The sequence below is a fragment of the Callorhinus ursinus genome, unplaced genomic scaffold, assembly GCF_003265705.2.
Source record: "Callorhinus ursinus isolate GAN/ISIS: 27379988/994484 unplaced genomic scaffold, GSC_fseal_2.0 scaffold21, whole genome shotgun sequence".
In the NCBI taxonomy this organism is placed as follows: Eukaryota; Metazoa; Chordata; class Mammalia; order Carnivora; family Otariidae; genus Callorhinus; species Callorhinus ursinus.
This window is the reverse complement of record NW_027397083.1, coordinates 4,498,978-4,519,090: the sequence shown is the minus strand read 5'-3', so window position 1 is coordinate 4,519,090 and position 20,113 is coordinate 4,498,978. Positions and strand designations below refer to the sequence as shown.

The following is a 20,113-nucleotide window of genomic DNA, read 5'->3' as shown; positions in this document are numbered from 1 at the left end:
TACTAAAAACTGTTGAATTGTATGTGTTAAAGGGGTGGATTTTATGGTAAGTGAATTATATCTCAATAAGGCTATTATTAAAAGAAAAGAATCCTCTGGGGTGCCTGCTGGCTCAGTCAGTGGGGCATGTGACTCTTGATCTTGGAGTCATGAGTTCAAGCCCCATGTTGGGGGTAGGGTTTACTTAATAAAAAAAAAGAAGAAGGAAAAAAAGGATCTGCATTTTCGCAACCTGCAATATTTTTAACTGTGCACATACACAGTATTAATATATGCTTATATATACATGCTTAATGTGCAATATACATAATATGCATATATGCATATGCATTGACTGGGTAACACATTCAGAGGTTCAAAAAATATATAATAAGGCATACCTTGAGTGGAATTGTTTCCACCCTGTCCCAGTTTACCCCTTTCTTCCTCTCCTGTGTTCTGTAGACAACTGCTTTTATTCAACCAGCTCTTTTACTTTTTTTTTTAAAGATTTTATTTTTCAAGTAATCTCTACCCCCAGTGTGGGGCTTGAACTCATAACCTGAGATCAAGAGTCCCAGGCTCAGCGTTAACTAGACGAGAGGAAATTGTCAACTTAAAATTCTATACCCAGAGAATATATCTTACAAGATATTTTTAGACAAGCAAACTCAGAGATTTTGTCACCAGCAGACTCACATGAAAAGAAAGTCTCTTTGGGGGTAATGAAAATATTCTACAGTAGATTGTGGTGGTGGTTGCACAAATCTATGAATATGCCAAAAGCTTGTTGAATTGTACACTTGCAGTGGGCAAAGTGTATGAGATGTATGTTATATCTCAATAAAGCTGTTTAAAAAACATGAAAAAAAAAAAAAAAGAGTCCCAGGCTCTTCTGACTGAGCCAGCCAGGTGCCCCTCAACCAGCTCTTTTAAATCTATAGGATATGATTATGTTTTGGTTCTCCCGAGTTTCCCGTACTACTGAGCTTTGCCACTTTTTTCCCCTGAAATGACCTCTTTCTTTATTTTTTCTAAAATACATTCTTGTTCTGCCTTTATCTTAAAGGCATGTAATAATTTGCCTCCTTTGGTTGTCTCCAAATTAAGGTTTCAGCATAATTCACTAGTCTGATTATCAGTACTTAGATTATCTTCTAGCCAACCATTATATTAAATAAAGGTAACACTTTCTTTATAATACCTATTATCACTTATCATAGCTCAAGAAAAAATTTATTTATTATTTTTCCTGGATTATGATTGGCACCAGAGACCTGAATAGACTATCAGTAGAATAGAAGAAGCCTGAATAATATAATTTGACTATTCTATTTAGAAGTTTAGGTCCGTTCAGGGAGTATGAAAATATATTTAAAAATAATTTAGTTTTGCCCTGACTTATTTTCCTTGCTTTGTACAAAGAAAAACTTTGGCAATGTGGGAATAGATGGAAATATGGAGAACTCCAGAGCTGCATTTGAGCAAGCCCAGGTACTTTCCATCGTTGAATCAAGAGTGAAAAGAATGAGGAAAGACTTCAATTTCTTTTTTTTTTTTAAGTTTTATTTATTTAAGTCATCTCTACATCCCATGTGGGGCTCAAACTCACAACCCCAAGATCAAGTCGCATGCTCTTCCAGCTGAGCCAGCCAGACGCCCCAGTGAGACAGCCAGGCGCCCCTTCAATTTCTTTATCTATAAAATGATGGTAGTTAAATGATATGATCTTAAAATCCTTCCACTCCTTAAGCTTGTGCAATTCAGGAGCAGTGGTGAGAATAGTAATGAAGTGATTGGCTACTGGTTCCAAGTTTAGTACAACCAAGAGAGGCCAGTGGAACAATCTGTGGGAGGCCCTAAGTGATTTCAAATCCTGTTGAAGAGGAATAGTGTGTTCACTAGTGGAAATGGAGGAGGAAATGGAATTTTCGGGTCAGGGGATTTGATGGGCCATAGTTGTGAAAGAAAGCCCACCATGTGCTCCTGGGAAGAAAGATGTGGGTTCTGGGTTGGTTTGTTCATTTGTTTTTTTAACATGTAGGTCATAAACTCTCAGGGGAGCTATAGATGAACCTTAGGAGTGTCTCAAATCCTCTAAATTATGCACAACATATTAAATTATATCTATTTTTCTGTGAGAAAGTATTTGCAGCTCTAAGTAGATTCTTATCATAACCTAACAAAAAAAGCCATTCACTCTTAAAAATGAATGATAAAGACTCCTAATGATTAAAATGGAGAAAGAGGTACACCTCAGTGGCCTTGCAGTGGGTAAATATGGTCATTGTGATATTTTCAGAGTCAGCTAGGTGTCAGTCACAAGACCCAGAAGTAAGGAATGAGAAAAATGTATAGAAAGAAACAGAATTTGCCATCAGGCAGCTTTGAGTCTTGGCCTGCCACTATTAGCTGTGTGACCTTGGGCAAGTGTATAACCTCAGGAAGGCTCAGTCTCCTCGGCTGTAAAATGGGGCTAATAAGTATCTACCTTTACTGGTGGTTGTGAAGATAAAATGAGACAACACAGATTGAACACGTAAGACAGTGCTTGGCGCATCGTAGGTAAACCTCTCCCCTCACAGGTTTTATATTTTGTGTGTCTGGTCCTCAGTAAGTCCATCTGCAGAGAACTACTCAGTGATGTTCACACTAAAGAAGATCGTATCTTATTAAGTGGTCAGTTTAGAGGTTCTTTCCCATACAGATTTGCCATCCGGGTGTGTAAAAAACCCACGTTGGACTGGTTGCCTGGCAGCACGTGGCCCTGAGCGGCAGTACATGGCTTGCATTGTAATGTCATCAGGGCGGGGGCCAGCTGGCTGAACACGCACTACCACATGAGCTAGGGACTCCATTCCTCAACAAAACAGCAGCCCGCTCTAGGGTTAACAGAAAATGACAAACCAGGCATGGATGAGGGAGGCGCCAGCAGAGCAGCGGGATGTCCTTTGATTTGCTTCTGTTATTTGCATGTCTTTCTTGTGATGTCTGTGAAATGTTCAGAATGACAAAGTTTTTAGAAGACCTGCTGACTCCGCCTGAAAAATGTGAAAACCTCCCGTTTAGAGACCTATTATGTCCAGCTAGCCTGCATTTTCTGTATCTTTTTCTTCATTTTTTATTAATGCAAACATTTGCATGAAGACAGAACCTTTGTTTCGTAGAGTTCATCTGCCCCTGCTGCTTACAGGCCCTGCCATGCGAGAGCACAACAGAACCTTTGTTACGCTTTCAGCAAAGCTGTTTATGAACGGTGGCTTACTGAGGACTGCTTCCTGTGCTGTGTGCTTCCATTTTGTCTAAAAAGAAAAAAGAAAATAGTTCTTAGGAGTGAAAAGAATTTGGACTTTCTTTTATTCAAGTCTTGGATGTTGAAATGACAAGTAGCCCCCAAATTTGTGAGGAACTGGTAATTGCATCGAATGCATTTTTTCACTTTACCTTGGACATAATGAGGCCCTTAGTAACAATGGAAGGAGCAAATGCTTTCTCACTGGAATAGAGGGAAGGAACAGTAAAAAGGCAACAGAAAGGGGCTGAGAACGGGACAAAAGTGGCTTCCTGTAAGAACCCTAATATTGTAGCAGAATGTGTTTTGGTACTTAAGTGTTTCCCACCTGGGAGGCACAATCCTGAAGTGGTTGAGTTGAATAAAGAATAGCACCACAGTGTATAAATAGTGATACAGTTTATGTATTCATTCAGTAAATATTTGAATGACTGGTATGTGGAAGACACTGAATGGTCCTGAGTGTTAAAAGGGATAAAAGATAAATGAGTCATGGTAACAGTCTGTAAGGAGTTGGAAGTCTAACAAAAAAGATAACACATGTGTAACAGAAATAACTCTGTATCAAGGTAGACAGTGCCATTGGAGATATTTAAAATAGGTGTTTAGGGAGTTCAGGAAAAAAAAGATTGCTTCTGGGTAGGAGAGAATCAGGGAAAGCTTCGTGAAGAAGGTGGTATTTGACTTGAGCCTGGCAGGAAAGGTAGGCTTGGACATTGCAACGTAGCCATGAGTGAGGAGTCAAAAATTATGTTGGTCTGGTAGAATAGATCCCAAAGTATATTTTTATAGGGTATTTTGGTGTTTGACACTGGTGATTTAGATGATATGGTAAGTGTTGGCATGAGTTTTCTGTGTAATCTAAATTAGGGTCGGTCTAGCCTACGCTGTTCCAGTCATTCACCCCATCACTTTTGTGCACTTTGGCCTAGGCCTCCGGAGCATCTATAAATAACTACATAGCATCTTTACTTTCATAACAAAAATAGAAACTCAAAGGGATTATTGGGCATTATTACAGCCATATCCCATAAGCAGGGTGTAGACATAGTTCTGAGTGGGGATTTGACAAGTGAGACTCATGGTTGAAAGAGTATCCCCACCTTCATACAGAGGCAGTATCAAACAGAAGGGAGAGGATCAGGAACTCTAAGCCTGAGAGTTTTCAGCTACTTTATTTATTTATTTATTTTTAAGATTTTATTTATTTATTTGACAGAGAGAGACACAGTGAGAAAGGAAACACAAGCAGGAGGAGTGGGAGAGGGAGAAGCAGGCTTCCTGCTGAGCAGGGAGCCCGATGCGGGGCTCGATCCCAGGACTCCGGGATCATGACCTGAGCCGAAGGCAGACGCTTAACAGCTGAGTCACCCAGGGGCCCCTCAGCTACTTTAAATTAGAACTCACTTCTGTATCTTTCTGCCATTAAACTAAATGAGGTCCTGTTAGTGTTATATAAGTTGTTAATTTTTTTGAAATGGTTTGAATATAAAATGACAAGTAATTGATAAGGTACTGCATTAGCACCTTGTTGCATTAATACTACTAATCTGTATATTCATAGTTAATTGCATATTACCAAATATAATTGCTAATAATTTGTAAAGGCATGGTTTTCCCCAAAGGCTACAACTTTTGATGACTATATAGCACAATTAATTTTTGCCTTGTAGCTTAAATTTCTTTTAAAGATTTATTTATTTATTTTAGAGAGAGAGAGCACGAGCAGGAGGGGCAGAGGGAGAAGGAGAGAGAACCTCAAGCAGACTCCGTGCTGAGCTCGGAGCCCAACATGGGGCTTGATCTCACAACCCTGAGATCACAACCTGAGGTGAAACCAGGAGTCAGACGCTTAACTGACTGCGCCCCTTGCCTTGTAACTTTAATACTCCCCTACCTGACATGACATTAGGAGTGGCACTTGATTTACTCCATGTTTGCCAATTTATAGGGTTTTATTTAACCTGTGGTACCTTCTGGAAAATAGTTCTATGACTGTTTATGGAGTTGATTTGATAACAGTGCTGCTCTATGAGTGACTATTTTTGCAAAGCTATAGTAATGACAGTTATTACTTGGTTCTTCATGTGTCCAATAGATTGTAACTGTAGGACACTTAAGTGCCACTTCAGATTTCTCTGACATTCATTGAGTACATTTTGTTATGGTCAGCTAGCTGAGTGCTTTAAGTTTGGATCTCTGTAAAAGCCTCCTTAAAATTTTTTTTTATTTTCTGTGGCTTCTGGCACTTGAAATTACAAGACTCCAACCTACTAATTCTTTTTTTTTTTTTAAAGATTTTTATTTATTTATTTATTTGACACACAGAGAGAGAGCGCGCACAAGCAGGGGGAATGGCAGGCAGAGGGAGGAGCAGGCTTCCACCCGAGCAGAGAGCCTGACGCGGGGCTGGATCCCAGCACCCCTGGACCATGACCTGAGCTGAAGGCAGATGCCCAACCGACTGAGCCACCCAGGGGCCCCTCCAACCTACTAATTTTATATTATGAGATTTACACTAGAAATACTGAAGCAATAGGATTTAAGTACTTAGCCTTCATTGATATCCCCAGAATATCAAAAATCACCAGTTTGAGGAAGAAGGGAAGAAGGAAGGATGAATGGCTGACTAGCGAATGTTTGAATATCAAAGCACGCAGCTTCGTCCAGCTGTAAACTTGTACAAGATCCCCACTGGTGGAGGGAAGTGAGCTTCAGTTTTTCGTCCTCCACTTTGCATAAAGATCTTTAGTGACCTCTTGTTTTCTGGTTGCCACAGGTGATGTTAACATATGTGTAATGCTTTGTTTGCCCTCAGCATGTCTTTTAGTATTTGAGTTTGACTAGCTGTGTAGCAGCAACGTGGTGGTTTGGATGCCCAAATGCATTGTATTAGTTTTGTCTGTTTTATAATTAACTATTAATGTAAAAGAGCTTTCCTTATTTGTAACTCTGTCCTTAGAAAAGTCCACTTGACATATGTCTTGTGGCATAGCTGTTTTTTTTTAAGATTTTATTTATTTATTTGAGAGAGAAAGCACAAGCAGGGGGAGGGGCAGTGGGAGAGGGAGAGGCAGACTCCCCCACCGAGCAGGGAGCCGGATGCAGCGCTCGATCCCAGGACCCTGGGATCATGACCTGAGCTGAAGGCAGACACTTAACCAACTGAGCCACCCAGGCACCCCATGGCATAGTTCTTTAAGGGCTATGATATAGTGCAGTCCTGACCTAGGCCTGGATTCAAATCCTGTCTCTGCTACTCACCAGACCATTAACATTTAGGTAAATTACATATCTGAGTTTTCCTTTTTTTCAACTGTAGAATGGAGATAAAAGCAAAGTACCCATCTCATAAGTCTGTTGTGAGAATTAAATGAATTAATGCCCATAAAATGCTTAGAAGGCTGTCTTGCACAGAGAGCTTAATAAATGTTAGCTGTTGTTATTATTATATTTATAGGTTTAACTACCATTAAGCAAACCCCGTAATGATCAAGAGCTATTGAAGGAGGGAAGCCTCCTACATTTATATCAAGGATGTTTATCAGGATATTCATATGCAATGTGTGATTCACTTACAATTTTTTCTGGGCACCCAAAGTTAAACTTGACACACAGCTGTTTTATATTTGGAGCTAGTTAATGTGTGAAGAGGCCTGATTTGGGGTTAACACTTTTACTTTATTTTTCTCTAGTCTAAGTTTTAAATTTCTTTTTATATTATGCTCACTATGTTAATTGTGAATTCATGATTTGATAAAGGACACAATTACTTAAAGATCATACTAGAAAAAATATAATAGGTTTATACACTTGGAGGAGAGGGCCTGTCTGAACTATACACAAAGCACAAAAGCCACAGTAAAATACTTTTGACTGTATCAACAGTTAAGATGTCTGTACAATGAAAGATACCACAAACAAATTAAAAGAAAAGCCATTAGGTAGATACATATATTTGCAAAATATATAGGATTAGAAAAAAACCCTACAAATCAAGGAGAAGAAAAAAGAACCAGAGAGGAAAATGGGCAAAGGATACTAGTAGATTATTCACAGAAGAAATACAAATAAACATGAAAATATGCTTAACTTTATTTGTACTTAAGAAGACTAAAATTAAAACAACAGTGAAAAGCTATTTTATAGCTGTTAAATTGGCAAAATTACAAAGTCTTAGACCAAGGATAGTGAAAACAGATATTCTTATGCCTGGGAAGAGTAAATTGGAATAACCCTTTGTGAAGCAATTGTGTATCTCGAAGCAGACATGAAGATGTGGAGAAAAGGGAACACTTGTGCATTGCTGGTGGGATTGTAAACTGGTATAGCCACTATGGAAGACAGCGTGGAGGATCTTAAAAAAATTAAAAATAGAACTACCATATGATCCAGCAATTCCACTTCTGGGAATATATCCAAAGGAAATGAAAACACTAAATCGAAAAGATATCTACACCCCAGTGTTCACTGCAGCATCATTTACAATAGTCAAGACATGGAAACAACCTAAGTGTCCATCGATGGATGAATGGATAAAGAAGTTGTGGTGTGTATATATAATGGAATGTTATCCAGCCACAAAAAATGAGGAAATCCTACCATTTGTAACAACATGGATGGATCTTGAAGGCATTATGCTAAGTGAAATAAGTCGGAGAAAGATACTGTTTGATTTCACTTATATATGGAATCTAAAAACAAACAACAAACAAAAACCCAAACTCACTGAAGAAAAGATCAGACATGTGGTTGCCAGAGGCGAAGGGGGAGAGGAAATTAGAGGAAGCTGGTGGAGAGGCAGGGTGCGGATTTCCAGTTATAAGATAAATGAGTACTGGGAAGGTAACCTATAGCATAATGACTGTGGTTACCACTGGTGTATGATACATGGGAAAGTGAGTAAGAGAGTAAATCCTAAGAGTTCTCATCACAAGGAGAAAAATGTTTTTTCTTCTTTCTTTTCTTTTTTATTTTATCTATATGGTGAATGTTAGCAGAACCTATTGTGATAATCATTTCACAATATATGTAAATCAAACCATCATGCTGTATGCCTTATACGATGGTGTTTGTCAATTATTTCTTAATAAAGCTGGAAAAAAACCCACAAAGATGTGTGCGTCCTTTGGCATGCCAATTCCATAGAAAAACTCTTCCACACATGCACAGGGAAACATGTATAAGAATGTTCAACACAGCAAGGTTTGCTATAATGAAAATATGGAAACAGCCTAAATATTTATCAATAGAGAAATATTTGCCACTGAGAAATACTGCAAGGGTAAGTTGGTTCCATATCATTTTAGAAAAGATCTCCAGACATGGTTGAGTGAAAAAAACCAAGATTAAGAAAAAAGTATATGTCATTTATTTAAAAACAAAACTGAACCAAGCTCACAAATTACATATTTCTATATTTTTTAAAGTATGCGTACCAAACTGACAACTGTTACCAATGGGAACTGGGATTGGTTTTTAACTTTTTCTGTACTGTTTGAATCTTTAAAAATAAGTACATGTGTAATTAGAAATAAACATTTTTTTAGCTTTGCGCAGTGGCAGTATCGTAGCCAATGAGGTTTATCTGAGGCGCGATTATTGCTAATAGAGATAAACATTTTTTTACAATTTAAAGATCATATAAATACTTTTAACCTGATTTACCAATTTAAGCTTCTTTTCTAGTATTTACATGGATAGCCAGCAATTTCTAGCTAATACAGTATAAAATGGGACACATTGTAGGGTTTTGGATTTTTCTTATGTTTTGCTTTTGTTTTTGTTTTTGAGAGGTTGTAGGTTACAGTGGAAGGACATAGGCTCTGGAGTAAAATCTAAGTTTAAATCCTAGATCAGCCATTTATTAAGATTTTAGCAGGTTCCTTAACCTCTCTGAGCTTCAAAAAAGTCTATTACTTACCTCATTGAGTTGTATAAGGATTACATGTGCTGGTTTTCCTCATTTCCCGTTTCCTTTGGTCAGAGGAAATTGGCCTAGTGTGGTCTAAGATCAAAGATGGTCTTCTATGGGTGATAAAATATTTCACCAGAATATGCCATATCCCTGGATTGGGACATACAAGTAAAAATGGAGGTTGTAAATAATTAATTTTAGAGGTCTATTAACTTTTTAAACCAGTAAGCTATCTATTTGTTCTTCACAAGATCAAATCAATTCATGTTAGTGATTTATAAATGATCTTGAACTTGAAGCTTCTAAACAGTTTATATGTCAAGTTGTTTGGTTAACAGGGTTACTTTTCTTATCTCAGAGAACAGCCTTAATTTAATTCAACATTTGTGCCAGCCAGCATCTGAATTTCAAGAGGCTTCAAAGACTAAAATGTGTCTCAGAAGGAGCCTGGCAAGGGAGGAAAAAGCGAGATTTAAAGTTGAATATATGTATATATTATGCTTTTCACTTACACTGCTGTTGCTTTTCTGTGTGTCTATTAATATCACGTAGTAATTCATATGAATATTTTTCTAGTGAGACCTGTTTATTCTAGTATAGGGACTCTGTATTAAATAATAATAATAAAATGAATGGTCTAATTAATGTAGGTGGAAATTCTAGGCCCCTCAAGCAATAATTTCCAAATAGGACCCTTTATTTGATTGCAAAACAAACAAGCTAATACTTTGATGGTATTTATGCTTGGGAAGAGAGTTGAAAAGAAATAGTTCTGGACTTTCCCCATGTAAATTAGAGCCTCCTGAGTAATTAGCAGTTAATAAGTGAATGCTTCCTACAGGTTTAAAGGTTATATCTGAAATGGGCATACACTTATGTGTATTATATACATGTAACGTTTATATAGCCCAGGAATCCTTGAAGATAATCTGTAAACATCCTTGGTTGGATGAGCAGAACTTTAAATAAGGGAGTGGGGGGGCTATAGTAAGTTGGTTGGTTGGTGGTTTATTAGTGTTGAAAACCTACTGTCTTCTGCGTTTTGCAATGTCTGGGAGTGGTACATAGTAATAACTGTAGTAATAACAACAATAGTAAAAATCATCGCTAATATTTATTGCATACTTTTCTATGTGCCAAGCACTATGTGAAGATTATTACATAAATTATTTTATTTAATTCTCACTACAAGCTTAGGTGGTAGGTACTATTCCCCAATTTTATAGAAAAGGGCGGAAAGATTAGGTAACTTGCTTAAAGTTGCACCATTCGTAAGTGCCAGAACTAGAAATCAAATCCAGGTCAACCTGACTTCAGAGCCCGTGTTCTTAACCATTGCAAAAAATTGCTGTGTCATTTTAATCTGTAGAATCAGTATGTAGCAATAATAATATAATCATTAATGTGTTACTTTTTGTATATACCAAATATTTTCCAAAGAAGTAGTGTATTATTAGTCATATCATTCCTAGTATCATACCCATTTTATAGCAGGAGTGACTGTGGTATACAGAGATTAAGCAATCAGCAGGAGGCCATTACACAGAACCAAGAAGTTTCTGATCCACATTGCTTTTATTTGAGAGGTTCATATAACGATCATACAGTGTTACTTATACTTCACTTAGACTTTTCAGTGTAGCATGTTGAAGTTATAAGTGATCTCAGAGAGCAATACTATCTGAGCAAGACAGGGACCTTGGGCTGTCGTGTGGATTTCAGAACAATAGAGCCTTATTGGTACATGTTAGAAAAGTTAACCCTGGGCTTGTAAGAATCACGGCAAAGCAGAAGAAGCAAAGTCAATCTGACACGTTTTTTCTTTTCCAAGGAGGGCAACTAAGGTGCCCAGATATCTTCGCCCTCAGGGGTGCAGGTGTGCTGTTTTTATTCTTTAATCATTCACATAAATTAAAGCCTATTCCTTTGCATTTAAAAAATAATATAAAACGACACTCTCCATGTTTTATTGCCAGACAAGAGCTTTGAACTTCTGTCTCATTGAAGTTTGATAAACTGCAAGGATTTTCCAGGGTTGGGTGGTGCCCACAGAGGGAACATTGGACTGATAAGAGCTGCAGGTGAAGGAAACCACCAGAGAGTAGTGGTTAGAGAAAGCTCCTCGAACTTGGCTTGTGGGAAATTCTCTGCAGGGAGGAACTTTTCCCTGCCTTTTCTGGCTCTTCTTAGCTGCTTCCCTTCACCCGCAAATAAAAAGGGCAGCAACGCTTTCTGTTTTCACATTGTGAACGAGGAATGGGGGGGGGGTGAATACTTTGTGGTAGAGTGGTTCTTTATAAGAAACTTTTAAATTTGATGACAAATTCTAACTTCACACAAAATGCTGATTGGCATACACACCTACGCAGGTGGGGACAAGATGTGCCCGTGCATGCGCACGCGCACACACACACATTCACACAGACACAAATGGACCACATTTCTCAGATGATTTTACTATCAACAAATGCCCTTGCCTTTGTGCTCTATGTAAAATAAAGATCATATTTACTGGAAAACCGATTACACAAAGTGTTAATGATGAGGCAGTGTGGTATAGTGTAAGGAGCATGGGTTCTTGGTTTGAGTCTTGACTTTTCCTTTCACTAGCTTGGCTGTGTAATCTTGAGCAAGCTACTTTAATTCTATAAATCTCATTCTCCCATTTGTAAATGGAGGTATGCAAAATATGTATGTATCATAGGATTGTGGCAAAGACTAAAATAATGCATGTTAAGACAATGAGTACAGTATCTGGCATATTGTTCACTAAGTTACACAGGTGCTCCAAATTGTTATCATTATTATGTGTAATACTATTAAACTCTATAAACATCCAATTGGTAGATGAATGTTAAACATAGTCCTTTTTCTTTCTTTCTCTCCCCATGCCCCAACCTTTTTTTGGTGCAAAGTCGCTTTCCAGAAAATTTCTCCTCTTTCCTACCCACAGGAGGACAAAAGTACTTTGATTCTAATTGCTCTGAAAATATTTCTTCCTTAAAGAGCCTTCACATTGACATTTAGTCCCTGAAGTCAGGGAGGAGAAGCAGCAGGATTTGCAACTAAGTAGAGCTCTTTCATTTCTACCATCAAATCAAAACCAAAATCCAAAACACTCCATTCCTGTACTAGCCTTAGGTAGATCTAAGTCAAAGAAAGTCTATCTAGTCCAAGGAAGGAAACTTTTTTTTTTTTTTTAAGATTTTTATTTATTTGAGAGAAAGCACACAAGCGAGGTAGGGAGCAGAGGGAGAGGAAGAAGTAGACTTCCTGCTGAGCAGGAAGCCCAACACAGGGCTCAATCCCAGGACCCCAGGATCATGACCTGAGTGGAAGGCAGATGCTTACCCGACTGAGCCACCCAGGTGCCCCGGAAGGAATCTTTTCGTAAGACCAGAATAAGTGGGTGGAAAAAGGGAAGGAGAATACAGAGGTGACAGTGTCGCTGATTCTAATGTGAGTTTGGCCATTTTCTTCCCAATTTAATATATATTAAAGTATAAAACAATGAATGCCAGAAATTGGCATGTGATATCTCTTCATTCTCAGTTTTGGCGATTTCTTGAAGAAAGTTTTCCAGTTGGGTGAACTGTTTCTGAAGCACTGACTTTATTTTCACCTCTTTTTGGGGGGCGGGGGGCTAGAGAATGTTTGCAGTGCATTGATACTTACTAGCTTTGGGAAGCACTCATATTGACAGAATAAGTCGCAGAATGTAAACATGTCATTCATCTGGACTTTAGGCCCATGCAAAGGTGGTAAAACCTTAGGTTACCATTGTTAAATGAAAACTCTCCTGAGTACAGCTTGAGTAGATAAACTTATTTGCTTTTTAAGTTTCACTAGACTGCCAGGACTTCAGGAATGGTTTTTTGAAGTACCTATTTTTTTTAAGGGGTGGGGGAGGGGCAGAAGGAGAGGGAGAGAATCCCAAGCAGACTCCACGCCCAGTGCAGAGCCTGACACAGGGCTCAATCTCACAACTCTGAGATCATGACCTGAGCCAAAATCAAGAGTTGGACGCTTAACCAACTGAGCCACCTCAAGGTACCTTGAAGTACCTATTTTTTATAGGTATAGGCTCCTATTTTTTATAAATTTTAGGTAATTCCTCCATATTTTCCTGAGGGATGAAACTATAAAAGAGACAAATGTCCATCTTGGTAACAACTTTGTGGCATTGCTTTTTGACAAGATACTCATTACTTATGAGGTTTTTTGTTCTCACTGCTCCAGAAGAAAGGTTTTTTTTTTTAATTTGTTTGTTTTTAGATTTTTGGATGGTAAATGGAAATACTGAATTGGAAGTTTCTATGTGAAGTGTGCCAGGATATCACTGTTGTGCCTAAAGATAAAATTCAGGGAAAGGGAACAAGCATTTGTTGGGCACCTGTTATAATGGTAACTCTAGCCTATGTTGTTTATTGAAGTAAACCCCCAATAGACCTTTGAGATAGGTTCTTAAGAATTTATATTATCAAGCAAACCAGGGACTGTAGTATTTTACATGCATTATCTGATTCAACTCTCATAACCCTATGATGTAGGAACTACTAATATTATTATCATGAATAGTAATAGTATCATTATCCACATTTTACAGTGAGGAAATAGGCTTGGAGAGTCATTTGCTCAAAGTCACACAGCTAGGAATTGGTAGGGCTGAGAATGGAACTATGGTCTCTCTGAACTCCAAAGCCCAAGGTCTAAACCAGTGATTTTTTTTTTTAAAGATTTTATTTATTCATTTGCAAGAGAGACAGAGAGAGAACAAGCAGGGGGAGAGGCAGAGGGAGAGGGAGAAGCAGACTCCCTGCGGAGCAAGGAGCCCAATGCGGGACTTGATCCCAGGACCCTGGGATTATGACCCGAACCAAAGGCAGACGCTTAACCATATGAGCCACCCAGGCGCCCTAAACCAGTGATTCTTAAACTTCCAGGTACATAAGAAGCATGAAGGATACTTGTTAAAAATTACTGGGCTCCATGAAAAGTACAGCACAGGGAATATAGTCAATAATATTGCAGTAACATTGCATGGTGACAAATGGTGACTACACTTACTGTGGTGAGCATTGAGTAATACGTAGAATTGTCAAAGCACCGTGTTGTACATCTGAAACATGGCATACAATGTTATATTTTAAAGTTTCTAAAAAAAAACCTTTTTTTTTTTTAGAATTATTGGGCTCTAGGTAGAAATTTAAGGTCACCAAGTCTGAGATGGTGTCAGATTACAAATCTGTATTTTAACAGGGTATCTCTGGTGATCAGGAAGTTGATTGACTGTATTTTGAGAAAGAGCTAAATTATGTTTCTTTCCACACATGATAAAGAAGAAAACAGGTGTAGATTAAATAACTATCCAGGATTAAGCTACCAAAGACAGAGCCATGATTCAAACCAAGGTCTGTCTAATTCTAATACACCCTTTATTACAAGCCCATGATTAATTCACACATTTTCCCATCACAACAAATGCAGAAAAATGTGATTTCTGGTAACTCGAGCCACACAGATTTCATGGTCCTAAGGCTAATAATTTATAGCACCATTACTGACATTTTCATTAAATTTCCTTAAACTTTTCCACGACTTTTTTTGTTAAGGAATTGAGTTTTCTTTGCAAGCAGATCATCCACACTTCAGGCATGGCATCACTACTCCCTGGGTTAAGTTTCTGAGACATGCAGAAGTGGAAGAGGGTGGAAGGAGATAGAAAGAAAAGAATTCCCAGGTGTAGCTAAAGGGTGCTAAATGGTGCTGAAGCTCCTCACCCTCATTAACGTCACCCTCATCACTGAAATGAAGAGTGAAGGGTTGATATTAATAATAATAGCCAATCAGATGGCAATAGGTCATGTTCTACATTGTCTCCCATTCTGCCCTTTGAGACCATAGCTCAGTTAGGGCCAGCAAGTTTGTGTTGCCTATTCTAGTCCACTTCCTAGGGCAGAAGCAACATCTTCGTTGATTTTCATGGCTTCCTACTGGGACTGGGAAGACTTTAATTTTCTCTGTCTCTTTCTCTTTCTGTCTTGATTTTTTTTTTTTAGCCCAGCGACATGTCCTCACGTACATGGAGGATGCAGTGTGCCAGCTGCTAGAGAATAAGGAAGATATTAGCCAATACGGCGTGGCCAGGTTCTTCACCGAATAGTAAGTACCTGTTTGGCCAATAGGGCGAGCTCAGAGGAGGCACTTGGAAGCAGGCAAGGTATATGAAGAATAGAGCAGGGTATTGCTGATGATGTAGTGGCAGTGAATGCTGAGTTTTGGTAGGTTGGTTGAGGGCTGCCCAGACACGTTTTGGAACGTGCTTTTGGTGCAGCTAGTTTTGTCCAGTGATAAGTCTTTTTTTTTTTTTAAAGATTTTATTTATTTATTTGACAGAGAGAGACAGAGTGAGAGAAGGAACACAAGCAGGGGGAGTGGGAGAGGGAGCCTGATGTGGGGCTCGATCCTAGGACCCTGGGATCACGACCTAAGCTGAAGGCAGACGCTTAACGACTGAGCCACCCAGGCGCCCCATCCAGTGATAAGTCTTATGAGTGGTCATGACTATAGTAGCTCAAGAACAAATTGTTTCATCTGTTAGATCGGTTTCTTTAGGTCCCTCCTATAATTTTTAACTTTCTCCATTATTCAGAATACTTACTGTGATTGCCTGTCATCCGTGTTCCTTTGGCCTGTGTTTTTCATAGCTGGCTTTTCGTGTGGAAATGTGTAGGATGATTTGCTTCTGCAGTTTTCTTTCTACATCTAAAGGATGCTGTGTCAATCAGCTGAGGATTTTAGAGTATATGTAGAGGCAGAATATCTTTCATGTTGTGTTTCTTTGTAAAGCATGCTTGCAGTGTGTAAAAGTCAAAATGATTACTGCTTTTTTAATGTCACAGAACTGTTCTTAGGCTGAAAGAGCATCCGTTTTGAACTCCTTGGTCTTCATGAAAGGGTGTGCTAAAGAAATACACAATGTTATTTTTATTTCCAAAATGCCATCACACATTTGTATAATCATTTGGATTCTCCTTCCTTTTTTTTATGGTTTATTGGGAACATTTTAAGGAAGAATAGCCTCTAACAGGCTTGTGTGTTTTTTTTTTTAAGCTTTTATTTATTTATTTGGGAGAGACAGACAGAGAATGAGAGAGCGAGCGAGCACGAGTGGGGTTGCGGGGAGGGGAACAGACTCCCCCCTGAGCCATGAGTGCCGACATGGGTCTCAATCCCAGGACCCTGGGATCATGACATGAGCCGAACGAAGGCAGAAGCTTAACTGACTGAGTCACCCAGGCACCCTAACAGGCTTCTATCTAAGGGGAATCATGAGCTCAAGTCTATCCTCCTTGAAAACATATTTTTTCCTTTCTGTGCTCCACTGCTTCCTTAAAGATCAGACAACTGTTCTAATGGCCTAAACTTGGGTTGCTGTTAGGGGGATTCTTGACTCTGTCTAGCTTCTTTTGCCAAGCTATGGATCTTGCAAATGAAGTCTAGATTTCTTATGGATTGGAATTTCGAGTCCCTGGGAAAAACAGGCTCTCTAGGAGCAGAGCCTATCCCTTTTCCCGGTCCTCTAAAGGAGGATCAGGGAAGGAATCTTGTTCTCATGGTGTGGGCTGAAGCAAATGAGGTGGGCAGGGAATAAAGACTGAGATTGAATAGTCTTGCTTGCTCTTACAGAACTGACAAGCCTAGGGGTCAAGTTTCTAGGCCATTTAATCTGTACCAGCACTCTTGAGGCTCCTTGCCAAGTGAAATATGATTCTTCTGGGGGCAATGCTTCTTCCTGGTTTTTTTGTTTTACTCTACCTCCCCCACCCTCCAAATCCTTTATTAGTCTTTCCTATCACACTGGCTCCTTGAGGACAGGCTCTTCATCTTTGTGTTCTTAGTGCCTGGCACGATAGTTAGCACATAATAGATGTTAAGTGAATGTTTGTTGAATATACAGCTGTATCTATATTTTAAGTTATTGCACACTCTACTCTTGTTCTTGTTAGTAAAAAGGACTTTCTCTTGCCTTCTCTTTCTTTTTTATTGATTCTCTTTGAGTAAGCTCTATATTCTGCCATATAAGAAGCTGTATACCATGTATGTAATACTCCAAAAGTGAACCCAACTGGTCTAAATAACTGATACTGAACTCTATAGAGCCAATAGTAAATCTTATAACTGTTTCAAAATGCTACTGAATGCTATCAGCTGTAACTTTTATCCACCAATACACTGTTGAAAAAAAATCTTAAGATTTTCCATAGTGCTGATAGAAATCTAGTTGCCAAGTGAGCTGTTTCTTGTCCTCGGGAAACTAAAAATTACATAATGTTTATGAGTGGCACATACCTGACCCTTTTCAGAAAGCATATTGGCCCAAGGCAAGTTATTTTGAGAAATGAACTAGCATCAAAGCTCCAAAATCTTAAAACAAACAAAACAAAAAAGACTTGAAAGCTATGGATGTATTGATGAAATTGAAAGTAGTATTTGGTAGACAAAGAGACCTGAGTGGTAGAAGCTCCTGATTTTCCTTGATTATGAATTTTATTTATCTAGTGAAAATCCTTCCTTATCAGGCTTCAGTTTTGTATTGATTCATAGCAGCATAATGACACTGCCCTAGGAAGAAGAGTTCCTTATTCTTAAAAGTCCTCACTCTATAATCTTGGGCAATTTTTGAAATTGTTTTTGGAAGGAAGGCTTTCCTGCTGATTTTCTTCTCTGGGTCTGCTTGTCCCCTCACCTGTGCTCTCACTCCCTGGTTGTTGGTGTTTTCCAACAAATCCATGATTGTTCCAGTAAATCTGGGTAAGCTGCAAAACATGAGTAGCTAAGCTGTACTGTGTGTGTATGTCTGCAAGACTGTGAGCTCTTTAGATCATATTCCTCTGGACACTCTTGAAAGAAGGATACTAAATCCCAGAGGATTTTCTTTTATGTTGTATGCAACCTCTACCTCTGAATGTTGTCTTTCAACCAGTGGAAGGTAAAAGGAATTAATATTTAGAGGTGCCACTCTAAGAATAGACCAAGTGTCAGCATGGGGTCAGGACCTCTGAAGAAGTATATCCAAGAAAATGAGGCTAGAGTAGTTATAACTTAGAAACCACAGCAGTGTGACCAGGTTCTTGTGGTAAAGATAAAATGAGAAATGTGGTTTTTTAAGACATTGGAAAATAATGATGAGAGAAAAACAGGCTGAAATCTGAGAAGTCCTATCAGGATTGGGAACCATTCTTCACAGGCTAAATTGATAGTTACAACACTGTGGCATCAGGGAGCTTGACTTCCCCATACTAATATAGAAATGAATGATACTCTGTGGTCTTGGTTGGTGGGCCCAGGAGGGCTCTTTCTTATGATCAAGTGTCTTGTTTTTGTTTTTTTAAATGATGGTTTTAACTTCTTGGGGATACTTTCGTGATGTCTGTTTTGGTTGCAAGTACACAGATACCTTCATTGATAGAGGTTTATTTCAAGGATATGTGAGAATATAAGACAGCATTCACTCATGAATTCATTCAGCAGTTATTTTTGAGCACTTACTATGTGCCTATGTGTAATAGGCAGTGGAGATAGAGTAGTGAACAAGACAAATAAAGTAATTATTCTCATGGATGTAAGGGTTTAGTGTGGGAGATAGTCAATAAACAAGTAAACTGATGATGACGACAATAGCTAATAGTTAATAAATACTTGCTGTGTGCTAGGCACTGTTCTAAGCATATAACATGTATTCTCTCATTTAATTCTCACAATACTGGGGCACCTGGGTGGCGCAGTCGGTTAAGTGTCTGACTCTTGATTTCAGCTCAGGTCATGATCTCAGGGTGGTGAGACCAAGTCCCATGTCGAGCTCTGCACTGGGCATGGAGCCTTCTTGAGATTCTCTCTCTCCCTTTCCCTCTGCCACTAACCCCTTTATGTGCACGTGCTCTTTTTCTCTTTCTCTCTAAAAAAATGAATAAGTAAAAAAAAAAAATCTTTAATTCTCACAATACCATGAGGTGAGGTTTTAATATTCTCTTCATTTTATGCATTAGGAGATTCAGGCACACAAAAAGAGTATTACCAAGGTTACACAGCTGATGACCATAACAAGATAAATAACAAGGAAATAACTAGGGTAACTTGATACACAGGATAGTCAGGGAGGCCTCTTGGAGATGGCATTTGAGGGTTTATCCCATGGGATGATTGACTCATCCCATTAAAGGGCCAATAAGTTATCTCTGTTCAGGTGACTCACCTTTTTGTCCACCTTTGTTACCTAAGCTTTCTGTGTCCAAAAAAGATAATATGATTGATTTTTCTTTTTTTAAAGATTTTATTCATTTATTTGACAGAGAGAGACACAGCGAGAGAGGGAATACAAGCAGGGGGAGTGGGAGAGGGAGAAGCAGGCTTCCTGTGAGCAGGGAGCCCGATGCGGGGCTCGATCCCAGGACCTTGGGACCATGACTGGAGCCGAAGGCAGACGCTTAACGACTGAGCCACCCAGGTGCCCCAATAATATGATTGATTTTATTTGCTGCTACCCAGAATGGAAAAACCTTAACAGGCAGTGATCAGGGAAAGCCACCTTACAAGTAATTGGTTTCCCTATGCATTGCTCAGATACAATAAGTGAAAGTAATAAAATAGACATAAAAATTACCTGTGTTATATATAATATTAATATGAAGATTGAAATCTTAGTTTTTAGAAAAAGAGCATTATTATATCTTGATATATATTAATCATCAGAATTCAGTTGGGAATTTACATACCTTTTTAATATACTCTTATAGTAAAAGATACCAGCATCAAATCCTTTTTTTTTAATTGTTTTGATTAGAATATAGCCATAAAATGTGAACTTCATTAATTCACTCCTGGAGATGAAAAGGAAGTTCCAATGGTGCATATTCCTAAATCAC

At 38.6% G+C, this 20,113-nt stretch overlaps 1 protein-coding gene, 1 long non-coding RNA gene and 1 pseudogene across 3 annotated transcripts in view; 2 read left to right on the top strand and 1 right to left on the bottom strand.

Annotated features, from left to right (window-relative positions):
• CSTPP1 (centriolar satellite-associated tubulin polyglutamylase complex regulator 1) overlaps window positions 1-20,113 on the top strand; it is a 187,930-nt gene that overhangs the window by 31,631 nt on the left and 136,186 nt on the right. For both annotated transcript variants that reach the window (XM_025879459.2, XM_073904668.1), the window contains exon 2: window positions 15,248-15,350. In XM_025879459.2, the coding sequence (XP_025735244.2) occupies window positions 15,248-15,350 (103 nt within the window). The remainder of the gene's footprint in view (window positions 1-15,247; window positions 15,351-20,113) is intronic.
• LOC141374715 (uncharacterized) overlaps window positions 2,835-20,113 on the bottom strand; it is an 89,965-nt gene continuing 72,686 nt past the window's right edge. The window contains exons 2-3 of the long non-coding RNA XR_012381810.1: window positions 9,195-9,338; window positions 2,835-3,281 (exon numbers count right to left, since the gene is read on the bottom strand). This is a non-coding gene — a long non-coding RNA (uncharacterized lncRNA). The remainder of the gene's footprint in view (window positions 3,282-9,194; window positions 9,339-20,113) is intronic.
• LOC112829826 (U4 spliceosomal RNA) lies at window positions 8,819-8,943 on the top strand (annotated as a pseudogene).